Here is a 27778-nt window from a genome sequence, read left to right as displayed (position 1 = left end):
TATCACTCTCAAGCCTTTTTCTAAATCAGCAGGGCTCACACACCTGATGCCAGAAAGGTACCTGCTGGCCCCATCTCAGAAAGCACCCAAACCCAGCGCACACGGGTTCACTCTCGGTCTTTATTGCAGTGTCTGCAGTGCTGAGGATTTGGTGGGTCAGTGTCAGCAGCCGCTCCTGCCAGGACCAGAGGCACCCAGCAGCCAGAGCCACAATGTTCATGCGTGAGGCAGAAGACCAGCTCTCCCTGCGGCTCCACAGCAGTCGTCATGGTCCGAGCCAGGGAGAGTTGGTGGATCCGGTTCCAAGGCTGAGAGGTCACATAGCTGTGAGGTGGCCCAGCTTCCTCAGTCATCACAGCTGCCACACGGCGGAGTGGAAAGATAAAGCAGCCCCACGCCATGGCAAACAGGGTGGAGCAGGAGGCAGAAAGTCAACAAAGGCGTGAAAGGACAGGAACAAGGAGTGGCCAGGGCAACATGTGGCTGTGACAGCAGACAGCCTCCCTCAGTGGTGCTCCCAGGCCCTCCCCAGCTCTGCAGAGGCCAGTGCGCCTCGTGACACCACATCCAGCAGTCTTCAGGAGCCAGGTGGCCCTTCCCGCTCCTCCCACCCCAACAGCCCTTCTCAGGAAACGGAAGAGCCTAGAATCAGTGTGACCGGGAAAGCAGGAGTTCTCATGCAGCCTAATGGAGCAAGACAATAAGTACAAACACACAAACCCCAGAGCAACACTAGAAAGGAAAAGGGGAGACCAAAAACATATGAAAACCACTAAACCGGGCAAGATGGTGCACACCTGTAATCCCAGCACTCAGGAGGCTGAGGCAGGAAAATCTAGAGCTCGAGGCCAGTCTGGGCTACATGGTGAGGACCTATCTCAAAAAAAAAAAAAAGAAAGAAACTGTCTTTCCAGAAAGAACAGAATCACAGGATCCCAAATCTCCTGCTATTAGACTGGAACAGAAGCATATCATTTGCAGAAATATGGGAGGTCTGCATCAACCTGAGAGGCACCCTGAGGCCCAGCCTCCAGGAGCTGATGTCTGTGGGCAGCGCTGTCACCTCGCCAGCTCCCAGGCCAGCCACCCCCTCCGCCCTCCTGCTGGTCGGAGGTCCCCGTTCAGCCTGGCCCAGACCGACTTCAACTGAGTCCCTCACTGGGCCCTGTTTCCCAAATTACCATTCATTTAAATTACCACAGTTATTTCTTTAATTCTATTTTTAAGACAAACAACAGAGCTATTGACAAGGGAGAGAAACGTTTTAAAAAAAGAAGCAAAGGAAAAAGAATGGTGCTATCCCAAGCTACCTCTTGCGGTCTGCTCCACTGAGAGGAATTATTCTGTGGACTCACACAGATACACACGCATGCATGTACTTTTTTTCCCTGATATTTGAAATTTGAAATTCTTTGTGAACTAGCCATGCCTATTTTTACTGAACCCTTCAAAGAAAAAAGAAAGAAAGAAGCCATAACATGTAGGCTTCCAGAGAAGCCACACTTCCGCTGTAAAATCTCAGGAAGCAGTCACCAGGCAAGGCCAGAACCCAACAGAGGCAAAAAGCCACCCAGAGGGTGAGACATCCACGTGTAGATCCAGGAGAACAGTGCCAGGATTCTACACACACAGCCGCCAACCCTTCGGGCTCTTTGGAGATTTTTAATCCTCCTACTCATAGTTTTGCTATCATCAGCAGTTTGCTTTAAAAACTTTAATCAACATGTTTCTACCTTTGTCCCCTCGGTAAGGCAGAAAACCCCTCAGAGCAGTGAGAGGAAGGGGTGACATTTGAAAAGGGTGTCCAAAGGGCAGCAGAGGCGACTCTCCGGTGACAGTTTGGAAACACGATTGACGGCGACATTACGGGCAGGCTCTGGGCACGAACAATGGAGCCAGTGTCACAAACAGTGTTTGTTTTGGTTTCCATGCTTCAGAGAAGTGGCTCCAGGTCTGTCACCTCACAGGATACTAGCACGCTGGAAAACAGGTTTTACCTGAAAGAGAAGAGCAGCAAGGGTCAGTGCGCTCTGGCAGAGCACCCAGCAAACCTGTCCTGACCCTCCCAACAGTCTCCATCCCTGGGACCCGTCAGTTCCTCCTCCCCCATCTCAATTCCTGCCGGACAAGCTGTGTTTTCAGCCCCTAGAAGCTCCACATCCCCAACCACAGGACTTTTGAACGTGCTGCCTGGAAAACACACTCCACTCTTCCAGGTAACACCTTCCCTCAGTGCCCAACCCAAGCCCCTTCCACAGCTCCCCACAGGACTCAGCCTCCTCTCCCTTCCAACCCTCCTTCCTAGCCCTTCTACAGGTATTTGAGCCAGGAGTCAGCAAACTATTTCTGTAAACGTCCAAGAGTAAGTATTTTATCCTTTGTACATCCTGCGGTCCCTCTTTTGTTCTCTGGCTCATGAGGAGGTGAGCAGTTTTGATCTACCGCACACTCCTGCCATGATGTCTACCTCACCACAGCCCCAAAACAACAGGGCTAACCATGGACTCAACCTCCCAAACTGTGAGCTAAAATAAACCATTTTGCTTCTTAACTTGATTGTCTTGGGTATTTTGTTACAGTGACAGAAAGCCAACTAACACAGCTAAAAAAAAACAGGTAGTGATCTAAATTTGGCCTGTGCATAGGCCTTAGTTTTCTGTCCCCAGCCCCTAGCCAATTTATACAAGTGTCTGACGATGTCCTTCTCTTGCTTAGAATGGGCACTTGTGCAGGCAAGAGCCACATGAAGCTTTCTCACCTCTAAAGTCGAGCCCCAGAACAGTGTCAGGGGTTTAAGAAAGACTGGTGCAGAAAGCCTTGTATGAAAGAAAGTCCAAAAACTGAATCTATTCAAAACATTATCTGAAGGAGCTTAGAAAAGGAGGGGAGGGCCTAAAATCCCAGCACTTGGGAGGCTGAGGCAGGAGGATTGCAGCAAGTTCAAGGCCAGCCTGGGCTACATAGTGAGTTCAGGGCCAGCCTAGACTACAAAGGGAGACCCTGCCTCAAAAAAAAAAAAAAAAAAAAGGAGGGGAAATCTGACCAGTAAAGTTGCTACCATCTTCCGTCAGCGGTAGGTTACAGGCATTTTAGAGCCATGCATATAAAACTGAAGGTTTCACAGGATTTGAGGACTGGTGAAGCTTTCAGAGACCAAGCATCTGAAGACACGCAGGACCTGACGTCCACAGCCACATGGAACAGACTCACCTGTGAATCAAAGGCGACTACAGCAGCCACGGAACCCAGGAAGAGCATCCGGCGGGCTCAACACAGGGGCAAACGGCACCACCAGAGCACAGTGCCTTGGCCTGCCAGGGCATCCGAGAGCCCACATTTGACAGGGTCCTGGAGCACACCTGGGGGTCCTCTACCAGAACTCATGCTTTCTCTCCCCCCACAGCTGTAAGAATAAGCACCCCACATGCAGTGCCTGGTGCAGGGGGATCCCACCACTCATCATGAGCACCTCACCATTCCTCAACTCCCTCCACCACGGATCAAACCTCCAGGATTTGGGGTGAGCCTCAAGGCTCTCTGAGACCAATAGCTGAGTGTCCTTAGCAACAGCAACAAGGTTACCTGGGGACTCAGAGCCCCTGGCCTGAGCCCAGGATAAGCGAGACGTTTTGTTTTGGGGCTTCCACACCCAGCCTACCCTGCAGCAGCCCCTTGCAGCAAACAGCACTGATGCCCTTTGTTCCCAATGTAAAATGCTAGCCACAGTCCTCCATGGTGCAGCCCCAGCCGAAATCTCACTGGTTCCTAATTACACTCCTGCAGGAAGCTCTACCCACAAAGGGGGCTGGAAGGCAAGGGTAGAATGCAAGGCCACACCCCCATGGGGCACATCCCTTCCCCAAATAACCGGGACAAAGACCTCCCCCTTGGTGGGAGGCAGGGCTGGCAGAAGCAGTGGTTCTCCCCGCAGCGCACCTGTGCACTGCGCTTGTCACAGCTGCCAGGGGAGCCTGCCACACAAGCGGGAGGAAGAGCCAACATCTGCCTCGCCTTGGGGATGCCTAGAGGGTGTGTGTGACAAAAGTCCCCCGTAACAAACCAGTGATGCAGAGTCTCAAACATCCGCCGCCACAGCACGCTAGCCCAACCAAGCTTAAAACACAGGCAAGCGGGATCCAAACGCCTCTTGAAATATGGAACCATTTCAAAACCCCACGGTTCTCTGTATTCCATTGAGCTATCATCTCCCCCTTCTAATTAGCCTTTTTAGGTACAGAATTGGGAACACATTTCTATGGATTCCCCCCAACCTGCATCTGGCCCAAACCCTGGAGGTCTTGTCGCATGGATTGTTAACATTTGAGTTGCAGAGCCCCAAAAGAGGCTGTCACAAGGAAGCTGAGTACAGGCTCTGAGTCCCAAGACGTTATTGGAAAGTTATACATGCAGTAATAAGAGGTACAATGCCACCCTGCTGCCCTGGCACCAAAAACAGCATTTTCCTCTTTCCATTGGATCACGAAGTAATATTAGTGTACATGCACTATGAATATGATCACGATTCGACCATATTCAATTTAAATGTAGGATTGGGGATTTAGCTCAGTGGTTCCACCACCTGCCTTGCAAGTACAAGGACCCAAGTTCAATCCCCGGTACCAAAAAAAAAAAAAAAAATCAACCAATCAATTTAAATGTAGCTTGTTTCCTAAAGAAGATCAAAAAAATGGTTGAACCACGTCTTGACAGGGAAAAAAGAGGTTCCTGGGAACAGACTGTCAAGGTACAGAGATGGCCTCAAAACCATGACACCATCAAAAAAAGAAACACCAAACAAAACTGACCCTAAAAATCTCTGTTTTTCTATACTTGTTGACCTGAAAGTTGCTTGTGACATATGGAAAAGAGTTCCTCTAGAACAGGAAAGAAAAATTTCACAGATACATATTTATCCACACTCTAGTGGCAACTGTTAAGTAATGATATTATAGTGAAGTTCATTTACCTTGTTTCTTTTCTGTAATTTCTACATGTATTACATCTGTGATGGGAAAAACTATTACTACTCCATCTAAGTAGTCCATCATCTTTGGGCCTGAAAACTGGGATGGCCTTGTGTCCTGTGATTCACCTCCAGGTTCATTCTCATCCTGATTTTCTTTCAAATACAAACACTACAAACTTCTAACAGGAGCGAAATGAAGTTCAGTCCTTCAGGACAAACAGAGAGGCAGTGGCTGACAACAATAATGAATAGCTGTGGGAAGCACCTAACCCAGGTGAAGTCACAGAAGAAATGCTTGTACAGACAACAAAATTGTGACAAACGAGCTAAATATCCCATGCAGGAAGTCAGAAAAACAGAACACATCCAGAAAAAGCTTAAGAAAAGGATGCAATAATCAACTGAAAATTGAAAACGATAATAAAAAGGATCAAAGAAGCAAAAAGTGGGTTCTTTGTGTAGACTAATAAAATTAATATTCCTGTAAGACTGATTAAAAAAAGAATAAAAGGCAAAAATAAGCAGTATTAAGAGTGCAAAAGGGACCATGTCTACCCATGATACAAAGAGGTGTAAAGGATAATAATAGAATGTTAGGAACAACGTTAGTGTGTCACATTTGAAAACTGAGATGAAACAGACAAAATCCCCCAAAACTACAACTCATCAAAACTGACCCAAGAAAAAATAAAGACTAAATAGTCCTATAACTCTTCAAAGAATTGAACATCAGGGCCAGGGATTTAGCTCAGTGGTTCTGCCGCCTGCCTCGCAAGCACAAGGACTCAAGTTCGATTCCTGGTACAAAAAAAAAAAAAGAATTGAACATCAGCGGTTTTAAGAATTCTTCATATACAAAGAAAACCATCAGCTCCAGCCAGTTTCAGCATGGTCTACGAAACAATGTAATCTGATGCAAACTATTCCAGAGAAGAAGAAAATAAGGAAACATACCCCTATTTGTTTTAAGAGGCTAGTAAAATTTTTACCTAAGCCCGACAAGGATATTACAAAGTAGAAAAATGACTGACAAGCTTTGTCATTAAGACAGGAATGTCTGACAAAACATTAGCAAACTAAATATAGCAGCATGCATAAAAATAATATAACATTGCAAGGACCTGAGTTCGATCCCTGGTACCAAAAAAATAATAATAATAATAATATAACATGACCAAACTCTTTTTATCACAGAAATGCTAAACTGGCTTAACATTAGAAAATTAATTAATATAAATTAACCACCTTAACAGAATAAAGAAAAAAATGTGACCTTCTCAAGAGTTAGATAAACCACTTCATAAAATTAAACACTAGCACATAAAGACTAGAGAAAAACTACCTGAAAAAAAAAGAAAGAGAAAAAAATATGGACAAAAACCCTACAGCAAACACTGCTCTTAGAGGTCAAACACTGAAAACATACCCTAAAATCAAGACCGAGACAAGATGCCTGTCATTACCACTCCATTTAACACTGATCTAGGGGCCAAGAGTACAAAAAGGCTAAAAAAAGAGAGAGAATGTTTAAGGACTAGGACTAGGGAACAGAGACCCTCAGTACTCTTTTTTTTTTTTTTTGGTTGGTTGGTTGGTTGGTTGGTTGGATGGTGTTTTTGTTTTGTTTTCTGAGAGAAGATCTCACTACGTAGCCCAGGCTGGCCTCAAACTCACAGTGATCCTCCTGCCTCAGCCTCCCGAGTGCTGGGATTATAGGCATGTGCCACCACACCCAGTGACCCTTAGTACTCTTTTTTTTTGGTACCGAGGATCCAAAACCCTCAGTATTCCTGATGACATATTTATGTAGGAAACCCAAAAGGATCCATATTTATACTATCAAAATTAATCAGGGTTTGGCAAGACTGCTAGATTTTTTTTAATATCTTTAAAAACCAACTGCCATGAACAAAAAGATTTTTTAAATTATATTTTCATTTAAAAAATCAGAAATTAGGCCATAAATCAAATGATGGTAGCTTGTATAGGAACACAGGGTTTTTTGTGGGGAGGGTTCATTTTTTGTTGTTGTTTAGGGGGTGGTACTGGGGGTTTAACCCAGGGCTTTCACACTCAGTGAACATTTCCAGCCTTTTCTTTCTTTTTAAGGCAGGGTCTTGCTAAGTCACTAAATTGCCCAGGCTAGGCTCGAACTCACAATCCGGCCTCTACTTCCCAGGTGCAGGGATTACAGTCGTGCATCACTATGCCCAGCTTCATAGGAACCTGTTTCTGAGGCTGTCTTCAAGTGACAGCAGAGAGAACCTGACAGCCCCAGGGGGAGAAACCCAGGCATAGAGACTGAGCCCATGGGCCAGAGGGGTCCATTGTGGCCAAAGGCCTGGAATCCATGGTGGAAATGGCTTTGCTGGGTCCTGCATTTTGGCCTGGAATGGGGGTGGAGGAGACACTGAGGAGCTGGGGGGGAGCTAACGTGACTCCTCACTCCAAAAGTACTCAACACTAAAGGCTTCTCTGCTGCTGCCGCACCAGCCAGCAGTGAGCACCTCTAAGGAAAGTGGCTTTGGAAATGCTCCGGAGCTGCCTACAGACCTGGTTTCCAGCTGACTTCTGCCCTTGCAGCAGGCCAGGGAGCAAACCTGCCCTTCCAAAAAACAAAACCGCTTTCCGTTACTTGAGCACCTGGCAAGTGGTTTACTCTGGTGGTGAGTTTCAGAGCCAGCAGCAGAGCCAACACGGGAGTAATTGTCAGCCTACAAGCAGCTCACTCTGAAGAACTAGACACACCATGGAAGTTTCTCAGTCTGACAGAAGTATCAAGTGAATCTCGCCTTCATTACCCCGACATTCTTACCAAGCCATCAACGCTTATGCCATATCAGTACCAGTATCCATGTCCTCAAGAAAGCGCCCCTTCTCCCACCTTATGTCAGAGCCTATAGATGGAATTTGTGAACAGACCGATTGTCATAACTCCTTGTTTCAGATCCTTTCTTATTTAGTGAGATGTAAAGATGTCACAAGCACTGCTTCGTCTCAAGTGGCTCCCATGAAGTTAGTTCAGAACCAGGTGTGGATGAGATTCTGCTCAGCGGCTCAGAATCAAACAGTGGGGGATTTAGCTCAGTGGTTCCGCCACCTCCTTTGCAAGCTTAAGGACCCAAGTCTGATCCCTGGTACCAAAAAAAAGTGGGATCCACCCTCTCACACCCCACCCACAGTACAGGACAACCAGGGTCTCAGGAGGAAGCCAGCCCAGCTTATTATGGGGAATAATGACCTGGGTTCCTTCTCATGGAATTTTATTTCTCTGTATTGAATGTATGGCTTAGCAATAGAATCAGTATAATCACCAATAATCCTGTGCATAATCATTTTGCGGGATGGATGAATATAACTAATTGACTTGATTCTTTTCAAAAGGTGCTGTTAAAAAGCTAACTATGGCTAATGAATCTTCTCCCACTCTGCTATCTATAACCAACTAATTTTAATGTTCACTTTTTCTTTACAAAACTTAGGTGTGATCCATTGACAAACTGTTTCCAAAACTGATTTGTATGTAAACATGATAATACAGCCGTTTTTTTAGATATGAGTATAAATACAATATGTATTTTTAAGGTCATATCTCTGTGTGCGTATCTGTAGAACATCTAGGAATAAGTCTAACAAAAATTTATTTTAAATTTATGGATAAGTTTTTGAAAGCATTGGAAGACATTTTATAAAATACCTAAATAAGGGCCAGGGATGTAGCTCAGTGGTTCTGCTGCCTGCCTCACAAGCGCAAGGTCCTGAGTTCGATCCCCGGTACCAAAAAAAAAAAAAAAATACCTAAATAAGCTGAGCGTGGTGGTGTTCAATCCCAGTTCAAACCCAGCCTGGCAACTCAGCAACTTAGCAAGATTCTGTCTCAAAAAATAAAAAAGGGGCTGAGGATGTAGCTAGCTCAGTGTGAAGTCCCTGGGTTCAATCCCTGGTACTGCAAAAAATAAAATACCTAAATAAATGGCAAGTCATTCCATATTCGTGGATTGGAAAAGCCAACATAAAGGGCCTAATTCTCCCTGACCTGACCTACAAGGCCAATGCAGTTCCAGTCAAAATCCTAGATGCTGTGTTGTTGAACCTAACTACTGGTTTATGCAGAAGGACCAAGAGCTGAGGGCAGCCAAGACTCCTGAAGAACCAATCACAGGGGTGGAAGGCAGCCCTCCCCAGCTACACAGAAGCCAGGCAACAGGAGGAGCCTCAGGATGGGACTCATCCCTCTTCCTCCCTGAGCCTGCAAGCCTTCATCTCCACACTGCTCACTAGCTCCTCCACTGTGAATCTCTATTCAGAGCGCATCCCACAAGGGTCTAAGAACCCACCCTGCCTCCAGATGTCAGGCAGTCATTGTGACTTTCCTGCAGACACCCCTAGAACACACACCTGTCTCGTGGGGCTCATCTGTAAATCCCATCCACGCGGGATGGACCCCACCTCATCCCTGGGGGCTGACTCAGCAGAGTGTGGGGCACATGCGCTGCTTGGTCCAGACCCCAGGCCAACGCTTGGCCAGCTCTGTCTTTGGTTCAACCCTCTTGTCCCTCCCTTAAAGCCAAGGTAGCATTCTCACTTGGGAAAAGCGGGGAGTGACCACTCCTCGGCTGAGTTTCTGGGTGCCGAGTGTTTCGGGGAGGTAGCAGATCACTCCCTCTCCTCCCAGAGCCCAGGAGGAGGCCTTTGTCCCCACCCCGCACCTGTACTTGATGTCGAACACTGTGGAGTCCTCGTCCTCATCATCCTCTTCGTTCAGCGGGGCCATCTCCACGCGTTCGGCAGGAGTGGTGATAATGTCATACTTTCGGGTTTTCCTTAACCTCTTCCCTGACCTGAAGAGAACACATTCATGAGAGGCAACAGCGATGCTAGGTGAGTTCTTCCTCCCACCATCCTGACCACAGTAAACCTGCCATGGCTTCCAGCCCCCACTCAGGCTGCGCGGAGCTGACCCCAGGAAGACACAGGGGAGCCCTGGCTAAGACCCCAGTGGCCACCAGATCTCGAGCGAGTTGCTGAGCATCCATGTGGTCCTCACTCACACAACAGATACCTGCCCTAACACCAGCAACTCAGAAATCAAGATATATAATATCGCCGGGGATTTAGCTCAGTGGTTTCGCTGCCTGCTGTGCAAGCGCAAGGACCCGATTTCAATCCCCGGTACCAAAAAAAAAAAAGAAAAGATATATAATATCTGAATGTAATATTTTCTTTTTGCTTTTGTTCAGCTGCTCTGGGGATGGAACCTGGGGCCTCATTCATCCCAGACAAGTGCTTTACTACTGAGCTACACTCCCAGCTGAATGCAATATTTTTAAAAGGCAACATCCATGCAAAGAAAATCCATGATGATCAAAGGACTCAATGAGGACAGGATCTGGCACAGTCAAGGGGATCTGAGTCAGAGCACGGTCACACTCTACTGGTGTGATCCACAGCAGGTCAGTGGGTCCCTGTGAGCCTCAGTTTCCTCTGCTGGGATGGGTGGTCTTCCTCGAAGGTGAGGGAGATTACCCGGGGTGGTGCACTTACTAACAACACACCTGTGGATAAGAAGGTCCTGGCAAGTCACTGTTACCAGTGATAATAAATAATAGAAGTCAGACATTCTCTGGCCTCTCCCATACGACAAGGACTTGTGTACATGAGTCAGTTTGGTTTCCCTCCCAAGAATTTAGGTGGAAAGTTGGCTATAACACTCCACTGTTAGCTTAGGGCAGGCAGAGCGTCGTGGGCCACAGGCAAAGGGCTGACATGAGACTTGCTGCCTGAAGGGCGTGGTACCTACTGGGCATGGCTGGACAGCTGACGATGCCACCTGGGAACAATGCTCTTGTTGTGACCACCAATGCTCTCTGCGCTTTTTCCTCCACCTCTGTGGACCTCTCCCCAGTTGCTCTGTATTCTCAGCTGTCTGCTTTTTAAGACTATTTGATGCTACCAATAACAAGTGCTGGCAGGGTTATGGGGAGAAAGGAACCCTTCTCCATTGTTGGTGGGAGTGCAGACTGGTGCAACCACTGTGGAAATCAGTAATGGAGATACCTCAAAGAACTAGGGCTAGAGGTCCCATTTGACCCAGCTATTCCCCTGCTGGGGATCTTCCCCAAAGAATTAAAAGAATCATACCACAGTGATATATGTGCACCCGTGTTTATAGCGGCACAGTTTGTAATAGCTAAAGCTTGGAAACAGCCCAAGTGCCCATCAACTGGAAACTGGATAAAGAAGATGTGCTTTTTTATATAAAATGGAGTACTACTCAGCCATAAAGAACAAGAAACTAGAGACATATATAGCTAAATAGATGCACATTGAGGCCATACTTTTTTTTTTTGCTTAAATTCTTTTATTGGTACATTTTAGGCATACAATACGTTTACATTTATCATTGGGTGCTTGTACCTGTACATGATGTATCTTGGTTCTTATTTTTTCCCCATTACCTGTGCGCCTTTCACCCCCTCCACCCTTCCCTATTTACATACTTTGTTTCCATTTTTTTTTCTTTTCTCATAATTTTTCCTTTCCATTCTTTCCTTTCCTCATCTCCTCCCACCACCCCTACACCCTTGGACCTTTTCCTATTTCAAAGTATCAATTATTAGTTATTAATCCTTTTAATCCTTATTTACACTTTCAGTTTCTCACACTAGAGAAACTATTTGGTATTTACACGTGTGTCCTGTTTATTTCATTTAGGAGTATGTCCTTAATATGCATCCATTTAGCTATAAATGACTCTAGTTTCTCGGTCTTTATGGCTGAGTAGTACTTCATTTTATTAAAAAACCCCACATCTTCTTTATCCAGTTTCCAGTTGATGAGCACTTGGGCTGTTTCCAAGCTTTAGCTATTACTCTTAAGTGAAATAAATAGGACACACATGTGTAAATACAGAATAGTTTCTCTGGTGTAAGAAACTGAAAGTGTAAATAAGGATTAAACTGATTAAAACAAATAATTGATAATTTGAAATAGGAAGAAAAGGTCCAAAGGTGTAGAGGAAGTGGGAGGGGAAGGGGAAAGGAAGGAAGGGAAAGGAAAAATTATGAGAAAAGGATAAAAGGGTAACAAAGTCTTTGTAAATAGGGAAACGTGGAGGGGGTGAAGGGCACACAGGGAATGGGGAAAAAAACAAGAACCAAGATACATCATGTACAGGTACAAGCACCCAATGATAAATGTAAACATCTTGTATACCTAAAATGTACCAATAAAAGAATTTAAGGAGAAAAAAAAAAGACTATTTGATGGTGTTCCTGAGAAACCAGCCAACCCAAAAATCTCCAAGCAGGATGTGGAAGGATCATGTTCCCTACATCTTCTTCCCACAGACCACACGCTGTTCCCAAGGAGACCACATCAGAGACACAGGCAAGATCTCTTTGTCCTCAGCACAGAGAGACTCTGCAATAAGTTTGTAAAATGAATGCAAACAGAACCTCACTTTCAAGTTTTCTAAAAAATTTCAACAGCAACTTGCTCTTGTCTGACCTTATCCGAGTTAATAAAACTAAGATTTACCAAAGCACCACACTGTTTACATAACAAATCTCAGCCCCCTATCTTTGGTATAAAACAACCTACAGCACCTGCTCCTTGAACTTGTTTTGATAAAAAAAAAAGGGGGGGGGACTTTGGGAAAGAGAGGGAACCCAGCCATCACATCTGACAGTCTCAAGCCTTGATGCAGGAGAGTTTCTCCTCTCCATTGTCTTCATGAGTTTTAGTTACTTTCCTCATTGCTGAGACAAAATACCTGACACCCCAAGGTAAATGAGGAAAGGTTTATTCAGCTCAGAGTTTGTAGAGGTTTCAGTCCATGGTCAGCTGGTTCCAAAGCAGGGCCGCATGGCAGAGGGGCACTGCAGGGGAGGCAGGTAGGAAGGCAACAAGCAACCAAAGCAGTGAGCAACAGCAGCAGCAAGCCTGCCTTTCCCTTTTATCCCACGCAAGCTACCAGTCTTTTGGGTCATGCTACCCACACCTAGGGTGGGCCTTCCCTTATCTACCCTCTCAATCCCATCCTTAATCCCATTATTACACCCCATCTATGAGCATATGAGGCTTTGGGAGGACATCTAGATCCAAGCCATAACATCAGGGTATACACATGGGCACAGGTGTGAGTCTACCTGGATTCCAGCGACAAGATGAAGAGGACAGCAAATGCCAGGACTGGTGTCCAGAGGCTACACCAGAGGGACATAGCTGTCCCCTCACCAGGGACCCAGGATGGTTTGTTTTAGAAGCAGACATTGTTCAGAATCCTAAGTGCTAACCTCACAAACAGGTTTGCCCCACATTCTCTCCATCTCTACCCCTAGCCTAGGGGAAAACTTTCACATTCTGCCCTAGATGGTTTATAGCCTCCGAGCAATTCCATCCCCAATTCTGGATGGGGGAAACAAACTCAGAAATGGCTCCTAATGTCACAAGCTATCCCCAACAAAGTCACAAGAAAAATCAACCATCCTCAAACTCCCAGTCTACACAGACACATACATGCCTTTCTGAGGCACACAGCCCTAAATTGCCCCTAGGTGACTCACAGCTGCTTGGAGGGAGCACCTGGCTTTACAAGGGGCGGGGTTCCTGCTGTGTCCCCAGTGCTCCTGCCTGAGCTAAAGAAGCAGCTGGGATGTTTTAGAGAAGCCCATATCAATGAACCCAAGGACTTGAAAGAGCCCCCTGTGGACCCGAAAAATGACCACACCCAGTTTCTGCGGGGTCATGGCTGTTTGCAGCTCTTATCCAGGTATCGTGAACCCCAAGATGACACCCAAAGTGTGATGGTGAATGTTATGTGTGAACCTGATCCAAGATGCCCAGACAGGAGGAGACACGTTGCCTGAGTGTGCCTCTGAGGGTGTTTCCGGGTGGCCTTCACATCTGAAGCAGTGGAGTCAGCAGAGCTGGCTGTCCTCCCAGTGTGGGGGAGAAGGCCTGATAGAACAACAGACTGACCCTCCTTGAGGAACAAAACTCCTACCTAGCAACCTCAGTTTTTACCCAGCTTTGGACTCGTACTGAAACTCTGGCTTTATGGGTCTCCAGCCTGCAGCTAGCCTGGACCTTGCACCACGGCCACTTCTTGGTCTCTATTTCAGGGCACAGATCTGGAACCCGTCAGCCTTCTAGTGCTCACAGTGTCACAAGCACTTTCCAATAAGACGTCTCTCTCCCTCCCTGTGACACACACACACACAGTCGGTCCTGCTTCTCTGGCGAGCCCTCACAACTTCAAAGGGCCATTGGCAAGACCCCTCGTGTGCTTCAAATGCCACTTTTGACATAATGAGCTGGAGCAATTACCTCTCAAACAATTGGCTCTGAAAGACAACACTAACAACAACCAAAAACATGAGCGGTTTCTACTGCTGGGTGTGTTAATTAGGGGAAACTAAGACTCATGACATATTGAAAGACACCGAGCTCCACTCTTAGCAGAGGCGCACAGTGTGATGAGCTGCAGGGAAGCTGCACACTGTATGAATTGGGGGTGAGGGTCCCCCGTTCCTCACCTTACAAAGGGGACCCTTCCTTCACCAGCAGCCTGACAGTTACAAGCAGGGACATGTGAGGCAGAGTGGATCCACACTGCCCATGGACCTTCAGGTCCCCCGGCGCACGTGGGCCAGGGTGGGAGGACGGAGCCTCGTGCCTTAGACAGGGAATATGAGGGACAAAAACACGGCACAGGGATCCCAAATAGCCCGCCCAGTCCCACCCATGCTTCTCGAGTGTGGACACAGTGTGAATATTTTTTTTCTCCTCTGAAACCCATGCTGGACCTAATCCCCACTGGAAGGCTGGAGAGGGTGGAAACAACTGGGGTTTAGAGGTGAGGATTGCGGGGGGGGGGGGGTTGTAGTTGTTTTTGTGGTACTGGGGCTCGAACTCGGGACCTTGCGCTTGCAAGGCAGCGGAACCACTGAGCTAAATCCCCAGCCCTAAAGGTGAGGTTTTAGAAAGCGCTGGGCCCTAGACAGTCATCAGAGAGGGATAGCACGATGGACAGAGGAGGAACCAGGTCCTGAGTTCCCTGTCTCCCGCCATGATGGTATCTTGAGCTTCCTAAGGACTCCTCCAGCAAAGCAGCCACCAGGGCTACAGCTGAAGCTGTGAGCCAAAATAAACCTCTTTTCCTCATCATTTACCCAGTCTTTGGTGTTATCAGCAACAGAAAACAGACTAACACTGCGGCTTTTCTGTTTTAAACAAGATCTCACTAAGTTGCCCAAGCTGGGCTCAAACTTGCAATCCTCCTGCCTCAGCCTCCCAGAGTGCTGGGATTACAGTGTGTGCCACCACACTGAGCAATACTGTACCTTTTTGCATTAATATTAGTTCACAGGGGCTGGAGGTAGAGCTCAGCGGTAGAGTGCTTGCCTACCATGCACAAGGCCCTGGGTTCGATCCATAGCACCACAAAAAAAAAAATCTTTAATCATAGTTCTTTTTTCTTTTTTTTGGTACCAGGGATCGAACTTGGGTCCTTCCACTTGCGAGGCAGGTGGCGGAACCACTGAGCTGAATCCCCGGCCCTTAAATCACGGTTCTTAAGAGTTGAGCTCTTCCTGGGAGGGGGCACAGCAATTACAAGTATGTTCATGTCCACAACCCTAAATAACCCTATACGACACCTGTCATTGTTACCTCTTACAGCTGAGGAAGCTGACGCTCAGAGAGGTCACCTGAATAACTCCTGAGTTTGCCAAGAGGCACTGCACCAGCTTGCTGCTTCCCATCACTCCCAACCTGGCCCCGCTAGACGTTGCCACCACTTTACTTTAACCCTGAAAAACTCTTTGCCCTCCCTACACTTCCTGGAATGTGTTACTTCACACAAGTCACACCTTCCAACATCACACAGATCTAGGCGCACTCTCCTCTCTGAAGTGTGACTCCTGTAGGCCTGAGCTGGTCGGGAGCCAGCCAGCCTCCTCTGTCTCCCTCCTTTGAGCTCTGTATCCTCCATGCCTAGCCATAGCCCATCTCCAGGAGTGGACTCAGCAATGAAGCCTGAGCCAATCGGTGCATTACAACCCTCTAGCCAGCCAATGGCAGAGGAGAGGGGAAGAAAGCGTGACCAATCAGAGGGCAGAAAATAAACCTTGCTAGAGGGCTGACTGGGGAGAGAGAGGGACAGAGAGAGACAGTCTTAAATTAGCTACAAAGCCAGACCTGGAAAACTACAAAGCTACCCTCTCTTTCACCAGAGCTAGTCCAGAACGGGTTTTCTGTCACACACAACCTAAAGACTCTAACTGCCACGGGGTCTCCAAAGAACGCACAGCATGTCATGAAACCTCCACTATAATAATAAACACCATCTCAGGATTCCTTAACATTTTAATAGTAAGCCTTCCACATTCAGTATAATTTTCCCATTTTCTCAAACCCTTTCAAGCCCTAGGACTGTTTCCCTTGTAAAACACACAGCCACAAGCATGAGACGACTCAGTGACAATAGCAAAAAAGGCACAGGTTTCCAGGGGACACACATTGGGTGTGACACCTCACAGGACTGTAACGCAGTGGCCTGAGGAAGAGGCGAACACCACACAGCCACAAAGATGCTGAAGTCACTCAGCCGGCAGATGGAGCCCACATCCAACCCAGGGACCCACGTCACCTGAGGACAAGGCACCCAGTTCTAGGAGGGGTAGAGTCAGACTTGGGTTCACAGCCCACTGCTCCTCCTGGCACACTTCACAGGGTTGAAGTCAGAGGACCAAGCAAGAGAGCAGCCCATGAAATCTGCCAAGCATAGCGCCTCCTGCTGGAGAAAAAGGAGATTGGAGAAACAGAAAAGGGAACAGACTCCTGGACGGTCCTCAATGGCATGTGTCCTGGCCCCAATTTTCCTTCTCTGAAGTCCCATTAACCAGGTGGCCTCAACAAAGAAACCACAAATGGTAGTCAAACCCAGGGGTACTGTGAGCTACAACCCCAAGACTTTTGATTTTTCATTTTGAGACAGGGTTTTGCAAAGTAGCCCAGGCTGGTCTCCAACTTGGATCCTCCTGTCTCAGCCTCCCTCAGTATTCAGATTAAAGGTGTGCACCACCACACTAGGCTAGCAAATGGTAGTTTTAAGTAAATATCCACATGATGTTGTCTTTAAGGCCAGAGAAGTTCTAGAAAAAACAAATCACCCTTCCATTCGATCTAAAACACATACTTCAAAATTCCTTTACTCTGAAATGTAATCCCAAAGCCAAGGGGTTTGTTTACTCAAAGGCTCTTTGAACAGCTGCTCAGGAGCACTTGGACAAACAAGCCTGCCAAGGGAGCACGCAGAGCCACTCAGGGACAGGCCCTCCTTCCTCACCTCCCCCACAGCAGAAGCACAGCAAGCTGTCTGAGTTCAGGTGTGGAAGTCAGCCATACAGATGGAGTCCTGAGGCTCAGGTTCCCATCTCAGCCCTTGCAGGTGTGCAAGGCTGCCTTATCCACCCCATGTGGCCCTAAGCATGCCCGTTTCTCCTCAGGCTGCCTCTGATTCCTTCGGTCTCCATCACAGGCCCCACAAGACCTGGCCCTCCTGCATCATCCACTCATTGGGTGACAGGAAAGCAGTCATCATGATGGTGCAGCTTAGTGCCAAATGGTGGGCACACAGTGGCTCCACAGCCCCCAGCCAGTGAGGCAGGGAAGGTTCCCCTTATGGAATCAGGATACGGAGACAGGAGGTACCATGTGACCACAGTGAGTAGGCCTCAAATCCAGGTCTGTCTCACTCCAAAGCCTGAGCTCTTCACACTTTGCAGAGGGCAGGGGCTCTGCCCGGATGCCGTGTGTCCCCACCCAAGGAGAAGGCACTCAGTGCATACCGGCCAGGCAGCTAGAGGGATTTTAACCTCAGATTCCTTTGGTTGTCAGCCAGTTCCTGCTTAATGAAGAGCAACCAAAAGTCCAATAGCCAGGAAATAATAGAAAAAAATCAATAAATGGGATGCATCACATTAAAAAGCTCTGCACAGCAGAGGAAACAATGAACAGAGTAAAGAGATAGCTTACAGAATTGGAAGAAATCTTCGAAGCTACTTTTTTAGCAGAGGATTAATGTCCAGAATAGATAAAGAACTCAAAAAACTTGAAAAAAAAAAAAAAAAGAGAACTCATAAAACTTAACAAAAAAAGCACAAGTAATCCAATCAATAAATAGGTAAATGAACTCCACAGATATTATACTTCTCAAAAGAAGTACAAATGGCCAATGATTATATGGAAAAATGGTGAGCATCTTTAGCCATCAGGAAATGCAAATCAAAAGTACACTAAGACTCCATCTCACCCCAATCAGCATCCTCAAGAATACAAAATAACTGGCGCCTGCCTCGCAAGCTGAGGACCCAAGTTCAATCCCTGGTACCAAAAAAAAAAAAAAAAAAGAATACAAAATAAAATCCTGATCAGGATGCAGGGGAAAAGGAATCCTACAGTGCTGGTGGAAATGTCAATTAGTACAGCTATCATGGAACTCACTATGGAGATTGCTGGGGGAAAAAAACTAAAAATAGAAGTATCATATGACCCAGCTCTACCACTCCTTGGTTTATACCCAAAAGAATTAAAGTCAGCATACTATGGAGATACCTACATACCCATGTTTACCAAGGCACAGTTCACAATAGACAAGTTACAGAGTCAACACAGGTGCTGCATGGAGAAGTGATAAAGAAACTGTGATATATAAACACAGTGCAATATCAGTCTTACTGTCATTGGCAGGAAACTGGATGGAAGTGAAGATCATCACAATACGGGGAATAAGCCAGACTCAGAAAGACAAGCATTACATGTTCTCTCCCACCTGTGGAATCCAGAGGGGGGGCGGAGAATGACACAGAAGTGGAGGGGAGACATTAGGAAAAAGGAAAAGGATTTGGGGATGGGGTGGAGCCAGGGAGGGTAATAAGAAGATGATCAAAGAATATTATACACATGTACAAAAACGTCACGACAAAACGCACTACCCTGTATAGATCATACGCACTTTTTTAAAAACCAACCAAAAGAAGTTTGCGTACACAAAAAGAAAGCATACGGTATTTCAGTCTCACAAAGACATCAAGCCACCTAATCTGCAAGTTTAATGAAATATAATAAAATACTAATGCATTTTTTGTTGGGGATCTAGACATTCCAAAGCACGTGGTGAGGGGGCTGGGAGCACCAATGACAGAAAAGCCAGGAGGGGCTCTGAAGATGAATTGGTCTCCTAGACATTAAGCACAAGGTCAAACCACACCAACAATCAGGCACTGTGGCAGAAAAGAAAGTCCAGAAACAGACCCAAATACATTCTGGAATTTCCAATGAGTAGGAAAATTCAATATTTTGCTGGTAGCAGCTCCTATCGAACATTTTATATCCACTGTGAAGGGGACCTCAGTGGCACACATGAGGTCACATGACACAAAACCGGCCCTTCCAGGGGCACCCTCCCCTCCCCTGTCCGGGGCTTCCCTTCCACCACCACCCCCCCACGCAGCAGTCCTCTGTCCCAGAACCCAGCACAGTATCCCGAAGGCCCTGGAGACACGGGGAACCATGACGTGTAACTGGTATGACATAAACAGGCAGATGGGCGGACCACAGACACAAAGAATCGCACTGCCCAGCAGAGAGGGGAGGACACCACCCAGGCCCTCCCCCAACTGTCCCATGAGCCCGCAGCTGTCGAGAGAAGCAGGAGCTCCGGGTTTTTATGAGGACTCCCAATGTTTATGTGTTCTCCACTATCTCAGATTTTGGTTTTGGTTTTTGCAGCACCAGGGATGACCCCAGGGGTGCTGCGCCACTGAGCTGCATCCCCAGCCATATGGTTTGGTTCTGTTTTGTTTTGTTTGCTTACCTCCAGACAGGGTCTCCCTAGCAATGTAGGTGAGAGTAGGATGTGCAATTCTCTTGCCTCAGCCCTTCCCAAATGCTGGGATTACAGGCATGTGCCACCATGTATCTCAGTTTTTAAAGTCGTTGTGCAGATCAAAACAAAACACAAAAACACATCTGTGGTTCAGATTTTCCAACACATGGGCCATCTGTTTACAAACTCTGACTTCATTTCCTGGCCATGGTTTATTGGCCTTAAGTGCCACACGTGAGTGTTACTTAATAATTCAGCTCAAAATTCAGGAGCCCAGATGGATGGAATCGTACACTCATCAAACCCAGGTCTTTCTTTTCTGTCTCCGCCGGCAGTCTGCTGCGATCATCAGGTGCTGGCCATTGCTTATATAACCTAGCTGCTTCCCCTCCCCATCCACCTGGGGGTAACAAACTGGGGCCACGGTGGACAGGCTCCAACACTGACACCAAGCACACGACAGTGTGCCACTGGGGCGTGGGCCTCATGTGGGATTCTGCATGGCCAGCCGACCCCGGGGAGCTCAACCACAAGGCTTAGGGCTTTCTGCATCCCATACAGAGTTCCACCTCCCTCTGTTCCCACCCTGTTTCTCTCTGGCTCCCACTCCCCACAACAAAACCATCAAACCCGGCTGGGCTTTTGGAGGAGCCCTGGAGCCCAGACCAGGCTGAGACCTGCCCTCCAGCTGTTGGTGTTTGCAAAGGGCTGGGCCCCGCTGTTTTCCTAGGGGGGGTCCGTGGGGCAGGGGAGGCCTCCAGGGGCAGCTGCACTGTTGAAGGCAGCAGCACGATGACCAACGGGGACCCTTTGGTGGACCCCCAGGGACCTGGAAGTGCTGGAGCCATACTTCTGGTCCCAGGCTAGGCCACTGTGGCCACCCTTTCTCAGTTTACCCAGTACTCCTTTTGAAACGGCTCCCTTTTGGATCAGATGGGCCCCCTCCTTGATCCCCCCTCCCATGCTCCTGAGCTCTGATGGTCCCCATCCAGCACAGCACCCCGTGTTCCCAGAGGTGACCACAGAGCCCTATGCAGAGTGCTCTGTCTGCTCCGCTGAGTCTTCTCCTGGGTGCTGGGCCAGCTGAGGGGAGATCCAGCTGCCAAGGCCAAAGCTCAGCCGGTTACACTCAGAGGCCCCACAGGGCCCAGCTGAGCACCCCACACCCGGGGTCCTTGCATCCTCCTCTTACCACAAACTCACCAGATGGCCTGAAACCACGTGGAGGGAGAGAGGTCAGAGGAGCCCTGGATGGGAAGAAAGCCCACACCTGTGAGGTTCCAGGGCCCCAGCCCCCTAGGCCTGGAGGAGCCCTGCCTGAGCTCCATCACAACCCCTCCCTCCTCTGAAGCACACCTTCCAAGAACCGGTTTCCTCCTCCCTGAACCCCCAGGAAAATAAATGTAACTCTGGGCTCCTGGAAGATCCGCCTGAGATTAAGTAGGGTTTAAAAAAAAAAAAAGGTAACAACATGATTTTAAATGCGTATTGCTCCCATGACCTCCCTTTGCAAATGGCCGGCCCCAAACCCACAGCCCGGGACAGCACCTCTGCTCAGATCCGGAAGGGAGTCCTCCCCTGACAATCTCCCTGCTCCCTGACACCAGAACCCTCCCCAGCCCCATTCCCACCCCCACTTACCCCAGGTGTGCCCAGTGTCCCAAGAGAGACCCCCACACACAAAGATACAGGGCATGAGAGTCTACAGCAAAGCCATATAAGCCAGAGGCCTCACAGTTAAATGAAAGAGGGATTTGCCTCCCTTTTCAATTTGATAGAAAGAGTTGGGGGCAGGTGCAGGAGCTCAAAGGCCCGTGAATAAGGGCAGTCACCTAGCCCCTCCTTCGTGGGGGGCTGAACATCACCCATTTTTCCTGAAAGAGGCTCAGAGCAGATGTATTTGTCTGATCATTTTGCCCAGGTGGCTGCAGCCTCTTTTCTGAGCAGAAGCAAGACCAAAAGGTTCAGCCTCAATGGCATCTGTTCTAAGAATCATATTTTTCAATATAATAGAACACTCGGCTGCTTAAAGGGAAGCAGGGACTTGGCTGACACAGTCTTATTCTAAACACCGGACAGTCCTGGAAGCTACGCTCTAACTGATGATAGGAAACAATGCCCAATGCGGCTCAGTAAACTGCTCGCTTCAGTCAACAGCCAGCCTCAAAGCCAGGATTCCAAGTTTCTCAGACCCAGTGCCCTTTATATTTGGTGCTGGATAATTCATTCTTGCAAGGAGCACGGGTGCATGCTGCAGGATGCTGAGCAGCACCCCAGCTCCCAGCCACTAGAGGCCGACGGTGATCTTCCCCACCTCTGTCCCCCAGGCCTGACATACAAAGGTGTCTGCACGTGACCAGATGACACCAAGCCAAAAGCCTTCCCTTAGCCTGTCCACATACCATGGTTTTGTTGCAAAATTCAATCAAAGGTGTGCCGTTTATTCTTTTTTTGTTTAACCTGGATTTTTCTGCATCATATTTATTTAACACTTTTCACCATGTTTATTTAAAGTTAAACATGAAATACGGTGGTTATATCCCACTTCTGTAGTTTTCTCCCTCAACTAAGAACCTTGATCCACAATCAGAATCGACCTCCTGATACTGAACAAGTCCCATGCTGTCTCTCAATGGCATGAAAGGAGCTGAACCTCCCACTACAGCTCCACAAAGCTTTGATTTATTCAAATTACGATATACAAATGAGCAATACCTGGAAACATTCAATGGCAACCTTCCTAAATGTTGAAAATATTGCGTTTCTATATTTTCTTTTAAATAACTTCTCTTATTGTCACAAATGTAAATGTTATAAAAAACTGGGAGAAGCCAAGAAAAGGAGGAAGCTTTCAGTTCCTTTTCAAAGCCCTGGCTTAGCAGATTAGATTAAGCTCCTGTGGTCCCAGCGTCTCAGGACCCAGGCGTGTGCACCTTTGCCACCAGCAGGCAGACGACATCAGGTCACCTAGAATTCATCCTCCCAATCCCTGGGAAAGAATCAAAATAAACTCTCCTTTGAGATAAGAGGAAGGGTTTTACAGAGATTTTGAAATGAAAAGTGGCTAAGCGAGCAGCCAACAGAGAGGGAGAAACGCAGCCTGTGCCATGGAGCAGGGAGACTCTGCCAAGGCCGGGAAAGCTGCAGCTTTAAGGTGCCAATGTCCCTGACGCCGCCCCCTTCCCCAGCCACATGACACTCGAGGGTAAAGTCAGAGCCCCCCAGCCCCAGACTTCAGAGTGAAGTGTTCTAAGAGAACACTGGGGGGCAGGGGGGGTCCTGGTGCCAGCGGTCACCTGCTACATGTCCCAGCCCTGAATCCATGCAACCCCTCACCGTGTTTCTCAGTATCAAAAAATCAGAGCCAGGCATGATGGCACACATCTGTGATCCCTGCACTCTGGGAGGCTGAGGCAGGAGGACCAAAAGTTCAAGCCCAGCCTGGACAATTTAGGGACTTAGCAAGACCCTGTCTCAAAAGTAAAAAGGAAGGGGCGGGATTTAGCTCAGTGGTTCCGGCACCTGCCTCTCAAGGCAAAGGTCCCGAGTTCGATCCCCAGTCCCCAAAAAAAGAGCAAAAAGGACTAGGGCTGTAACTCAGTGTGAATGCCCTGGGTTCAATCCCCAGTACCAAAAAAATAGAATAAAATCAGGAGAAATCCCAGTTTCTGCTAGACCCAGCCTTTCTGCTGATTCCCTTCCCACTCTCATGGAGGCCTCAGGTCCACAGGGATTGCTGCCTGCCCCCGGACACCAGCAGGAGGGTGCACACGCACCCTGCCAGGAGGGGCCACCACAAGGTGTGCTATCTCCAAACCGCTGCCCTCCTTCCAGTCGCTTATCTAAAGTTTTCCTTAATGGTAACATACATGGGGAAAGTGGAAATGATTCTGCATACAGGGAAATCAGATTGATTAAGGAAGGCAAGAAGAGACCCCAGCTCAACCCCAGAATAATATAAAGAAATGCAAAGCAAAGCATGAGGTACCAAGCCACACCCATCTAGTGGGAAAGCATCAGAAAGTCGGCAGAGATGAAGTGCTGGGTGTGACGCAAGGGTCTGAGAGCCCACAGACACTGCGGGCGAGAGAGATCTACTACTGGTGCCGGGTACAAGCACCCATGGCACCAGAAGTCCCACTCCCAGGTGTACACCCCAGACACCCTCTTACTGGCCTCAGGTGTCCCCCAGCAAGGAGCTGCGCGCACATGCAGGCATGGAAATGATGAATATATGTCTCGGGATCGTGCAGAAATTCAGACAATGCATAAAGATGTCGTGATAAACAACTGCATTCTAAAGAAGAATCGCCCACATCGCCATACATGCACACATGCTAACAGATGTCTTTGCACATTCGCATATGCCCATATTTATGATTTATTTATTGGAATACGCTCATACCACTCAGGCCTTTCTGCAACATGCTGCACGCTCCAGTGTATACAATCAGTATCGTATCAGTGTCATCACGTTCAACAGCTGTCAAGGATCACCATCATGTACTTAACAAGTGCCAGTTAGTGGATGTGAGTTGCTTAGACCTTTTCACTGTCAAGCAAACTGCTCTGAATGTCTCTGTCCACCAGTCTTGCTTCCTCTCCTAATCATTAACACATGAAACAAAGAATGTGTACTGCAGTGAAAAAAAAATGCATACAGAACTGCTTGACTATAAGGAACCTAGATTTTCCACTATGATACATAGGAAACTTTAACGATTTTCTTGGGTCCACACTTTTTTTCTGTTGTCTGGCAAAGTGACTCCTTCAAGGAAAACAGAAAAACAAACAGGCTGGATCCCAGCTTAATAAGCAATAATCCACTACTCTTCCCTCCTGTTTGCACAGTAAAGAGGATGAATGGGTAACAACGAAACGCCCACCTCCCAGGTGACCTCCCATCAGCTGTGCACCTAGTCACACAGGACATTTTTAAGACATCAGCAATGTGAAATGCTTGGGAGTTCAACATTCTTTTGCTAAAAATATCTTTATTAAATGCCAGCCTGTGCCTGGAACTACAGGAGGTGTTACAGAGACATGAAAGATTAAGGCTCAGCCCTGTTGTCAGGAGCCCACAGCCTGGCAAGGCCAAAGGACGAGTTCAGAGACACTCTGCACTTCCAGCAGGAAATTTAAAAACTGTGTGCTTAGGAGCTCAGAGTCCAGGCTGGGGAGGAAACCTGGGAGGGCACACCGCGATGAGCTAGAGATGCGTGGTCTCGTGGTGGAGGGGAATCCAGGCAAAAGTCAGAGTGCCACGGGCTGCCCCAGGCACGAAGTGACTCTGGAGGGTCCCTGGGAGTCTAGCGGGACTGGAGGAGTGGGGCGGGCCTGGGGCAGAGCCGCTATGGGAACTGGAGAGGGAAGCAAGACCCTGGTCACTAAGAGACAGCCTTTCCTGCATGCCTAGGAGTTTGTACGGGGAACATGGAGGCACAGGAAAACAAGACCAGGAGCCCAGCAGAAGAGCAAGGAGGAGGTGGAGAGGGTGAGGACAGAAGCAGGAACCCCAGGCTACAGGAGGTTGCTGTGGTTCCGCAGAGACGAGGGAGGATGCACCCAAGCAGAAGCCGCTCCAGGTGGACAGCTTCAGTAGGCAGAGGTGGCTTGGGGAGGAGTGAGATGGTCTCAGGGAGCCTTGGGTATCGGAACGGCCAGGACTCAAGGCCTAGGGAGCTGGGGATCGAGCAGGTCAGGACACTCTGCCAACAGAGCATGCCTTCAGGGAGCCTGACAAACCACACCGAAGAGGAACGTGAGACAGGAGCAGCCACAGTGCAGACCAGCAAGGAGCAGTCGGTGCTGGCCCCGGCCTTGGCCATCAGCCTTGTGGAGTGCGCTGAGAGCTGATGAGGCTGTTTGCTCTCTGGGGTGCAGCCTGGGACTGGGTGCCACTGAGGCCCTGCCCAGCTGTCAAATGCTACAAGTTCCTGTCTAAATCTGAATCCAGGGTGGCAGGTGTCTACCTGGGGACTCACCCTGACAAGAACACCTTCTTTCTGGGAAGAGAGGCAGAGAGGAGGCGAAGTCTCGCTCTTCCTCCACCCCACACCCCACACCCTGACTAACAAGGACTCTCCCTTCTGGCTGCTCAAACACGAGGCTCCATGCCCTCACATCTGGCCGAGTGCTGCCTTCTCTTCTCCCCCACTCCTGGGTAATAAAGAGCAGACGGGAAAAATATTTCAAATACCTCCTTTAAAAAGTACACAGCCTTGTGGGCACAGCCTATTTTGAGCTAAAAGTTTCAGCCCTCCAGGTTCAGAGCTGCAGCAGGCCCCAGAGTACTCCCAGTGCACAATCAGGAAGTCAGGCAGCGACAATGGTCCCCTGCTGAAGGCCGGGTCCCCCTCAAGAACAGCACAAGGATGAACTGGTGTTCCACCCTGCAGGGCTCTGGGCTGAGTTCGGGAGCTGGGACCTAAACACAGCAACCCACTACTGCGAAGTAAAGGTTGCGCTGGAGGAGGCACAAGGGCAGGGCTCGGGCAGCAGAAAGGAAAGGGCTGCAGCCAGGCATGGGCGGCCGTGTCAGGCTTGGAAGATGCAGAGGAATGGGGCCAGCGGTGGGAAGGCTCAGCTCGGGCCAGCACCATGGAGCACAAGGACAGGAGCGAGAGATGTGAGCCGAGGCTCAAAGGGCTGCAAGGTGGGCTGGGGACAGTTCGGAAGGCCCGGAATGCCACACTTAGGTAGCTCCATGCCCAGGCAGTGGCTACAAAGAGCCACTGAAGTTTGTAAGCAAAAGATCAAGGACAGCGGGAAGGGAGCCTCTCCGGGCCCTGGGAACGCTCCTCAGGGCAGCCTCGTCAGTAAGGGCCCAAGAGCCGTCAGAACCAGCCCTCCATGGATAGTCGCTGAGGCCACCAAAGGTCACCAGCATCCTGAAGGCGGGCACCGCACCGACGCCAGGCGTCAACTGGAGTCCTAGGGCCTCCCCCACACCAGAAGGAGAAAAAAGAAAAACGCAGATGGGGTGGGAAGGAGCTGCAGATGAAGTGGGGAGAAAGGCAGCAAGATTCAACTTCAGCAAATCTGCGTTCAATTCCTGCCTCCACCCCTGAGTTTACTTGGATCAGTTATCTTTCCTCCCTGGAAATATTTTCCTCATTTATGAAACGGATATAAAATAAATCCCGTGGAAGGCAGTGAGAGTTCAGAGTGCCTCTTAGTGTTAAGCATTAGCAGAGAGTTAAACGGAAACCAGTATGTGTGATACACTGTATATCCTTAAAGGAAGGAGAAAGAATTCCTCAAATGTGCAGCGGGAGAGACCACGCAAGCGCTCCCGCCCTCCTGAGCCCGACCCTCCGGGCAGGACTGAAAGGTGCAGGGCGGCAGGGGCGCCCCAAGCCCCCTGCCCGGGCACCTGAGGCGACGGTGGCGCAGGCGCGGACCCACCTGAAGACGCGCAGCAGCAGGCAGGCGATGAGCAGCGCGCTGAAGGCGCACGCCACGACCACGGCTGCCTTCAGCGTGGGCAGGTCGCGGAGCAGGGTGGACAGGCGGGTCACCAAGGCGTCGCCGCTGCTGTTGGACACGCCGCCGCCGCCCGCCGCCCCGGACCCCAACCAGGTGGCGTTCGCGGGCCCCGGGCCGGGCGGCGGCGGCGGCGGCGGCGACGGCGGGGCGGACTCGGCTCTGCGGGCGCGGGCGGCGGGCGCGGCCGCGGCCAGGAGCGCGAGCAGCAGCAGCCGCAGGCGCGGGAGCGGGAGCGGCGCGGGCGGCGGGGCGCGCATTGTGGGGAGGCGGCGCGCGGGCTCCCGGCTCCGCACCCGCGCACAGGCTGCACCCGGGCTCCCGCGGCCGAGGCGGCTGCGCGGTGCCTGGCAGGAAGCTGCGGAGCCCGGAAGAGCCCGCGCTGCCACCAACACGTTGCACGGAGTCATTCGACGGGCTGCGGCCCCACGTGG

At 49.1% G+C, this 27778-nt stretch overlaps 1 protein-coding gene across 2 annotated transcripts; it reads right to left on the bottom strand.

Annotated features, from left to right (window-relative positions):
* Positions 1-100: 100 nt before the first annotated feature.
* Positions 101-27778, bottom strand: Fam174b (family with sequence similarity 174 member B). Of its 2 annotated transcripts, XM_087188352.1 has the most exons (3): positions 27267-27679; positions 9676-9807; positions 101-1997 (listed from the first exon to the last, which is right to left on the bottom strand). In XM_087188352.1, exons 1-3 carry the CDS (start codon positions 27602-27604, stop codon positions 1994-1996), a joined length of 474 nt encoding a protein of 157 aa, XP_087044478.1. In that variant the 5' UTR covers positions 27605-27679; the 3' UTR covers positions 101-1993. The 2 variants fall into 2 exon arrangements, with proteins under 2 accessions (XP_087044478.1, XP_087044479.1); XM_087188353.1 differs by lacking the exon at positions 9676-9807 and having other exon boundaries at positions 27267-27778.

This window comes from Heterocephalus glaber, unplaced genomic scaffold, assembly GCF_053883595.1.
Source record: "Heterocephalus glaber isolate CG9 unplaced genomic scaffold, H.glaber_assembly_v1.0 deba00001531, whole genome shotgun sequence".
NCBI classification, from domain to species: Eukaryota; Metazoa; Chordata; class Mammalia; order Rodentia; family Bathyergidae; genus Heterocephalus; species Heterocephalus glaber.
Note: the sequence above shows the minus strand (reverse complement) of the source record. Positions and strands in the feature narration are given on the sequence as shown.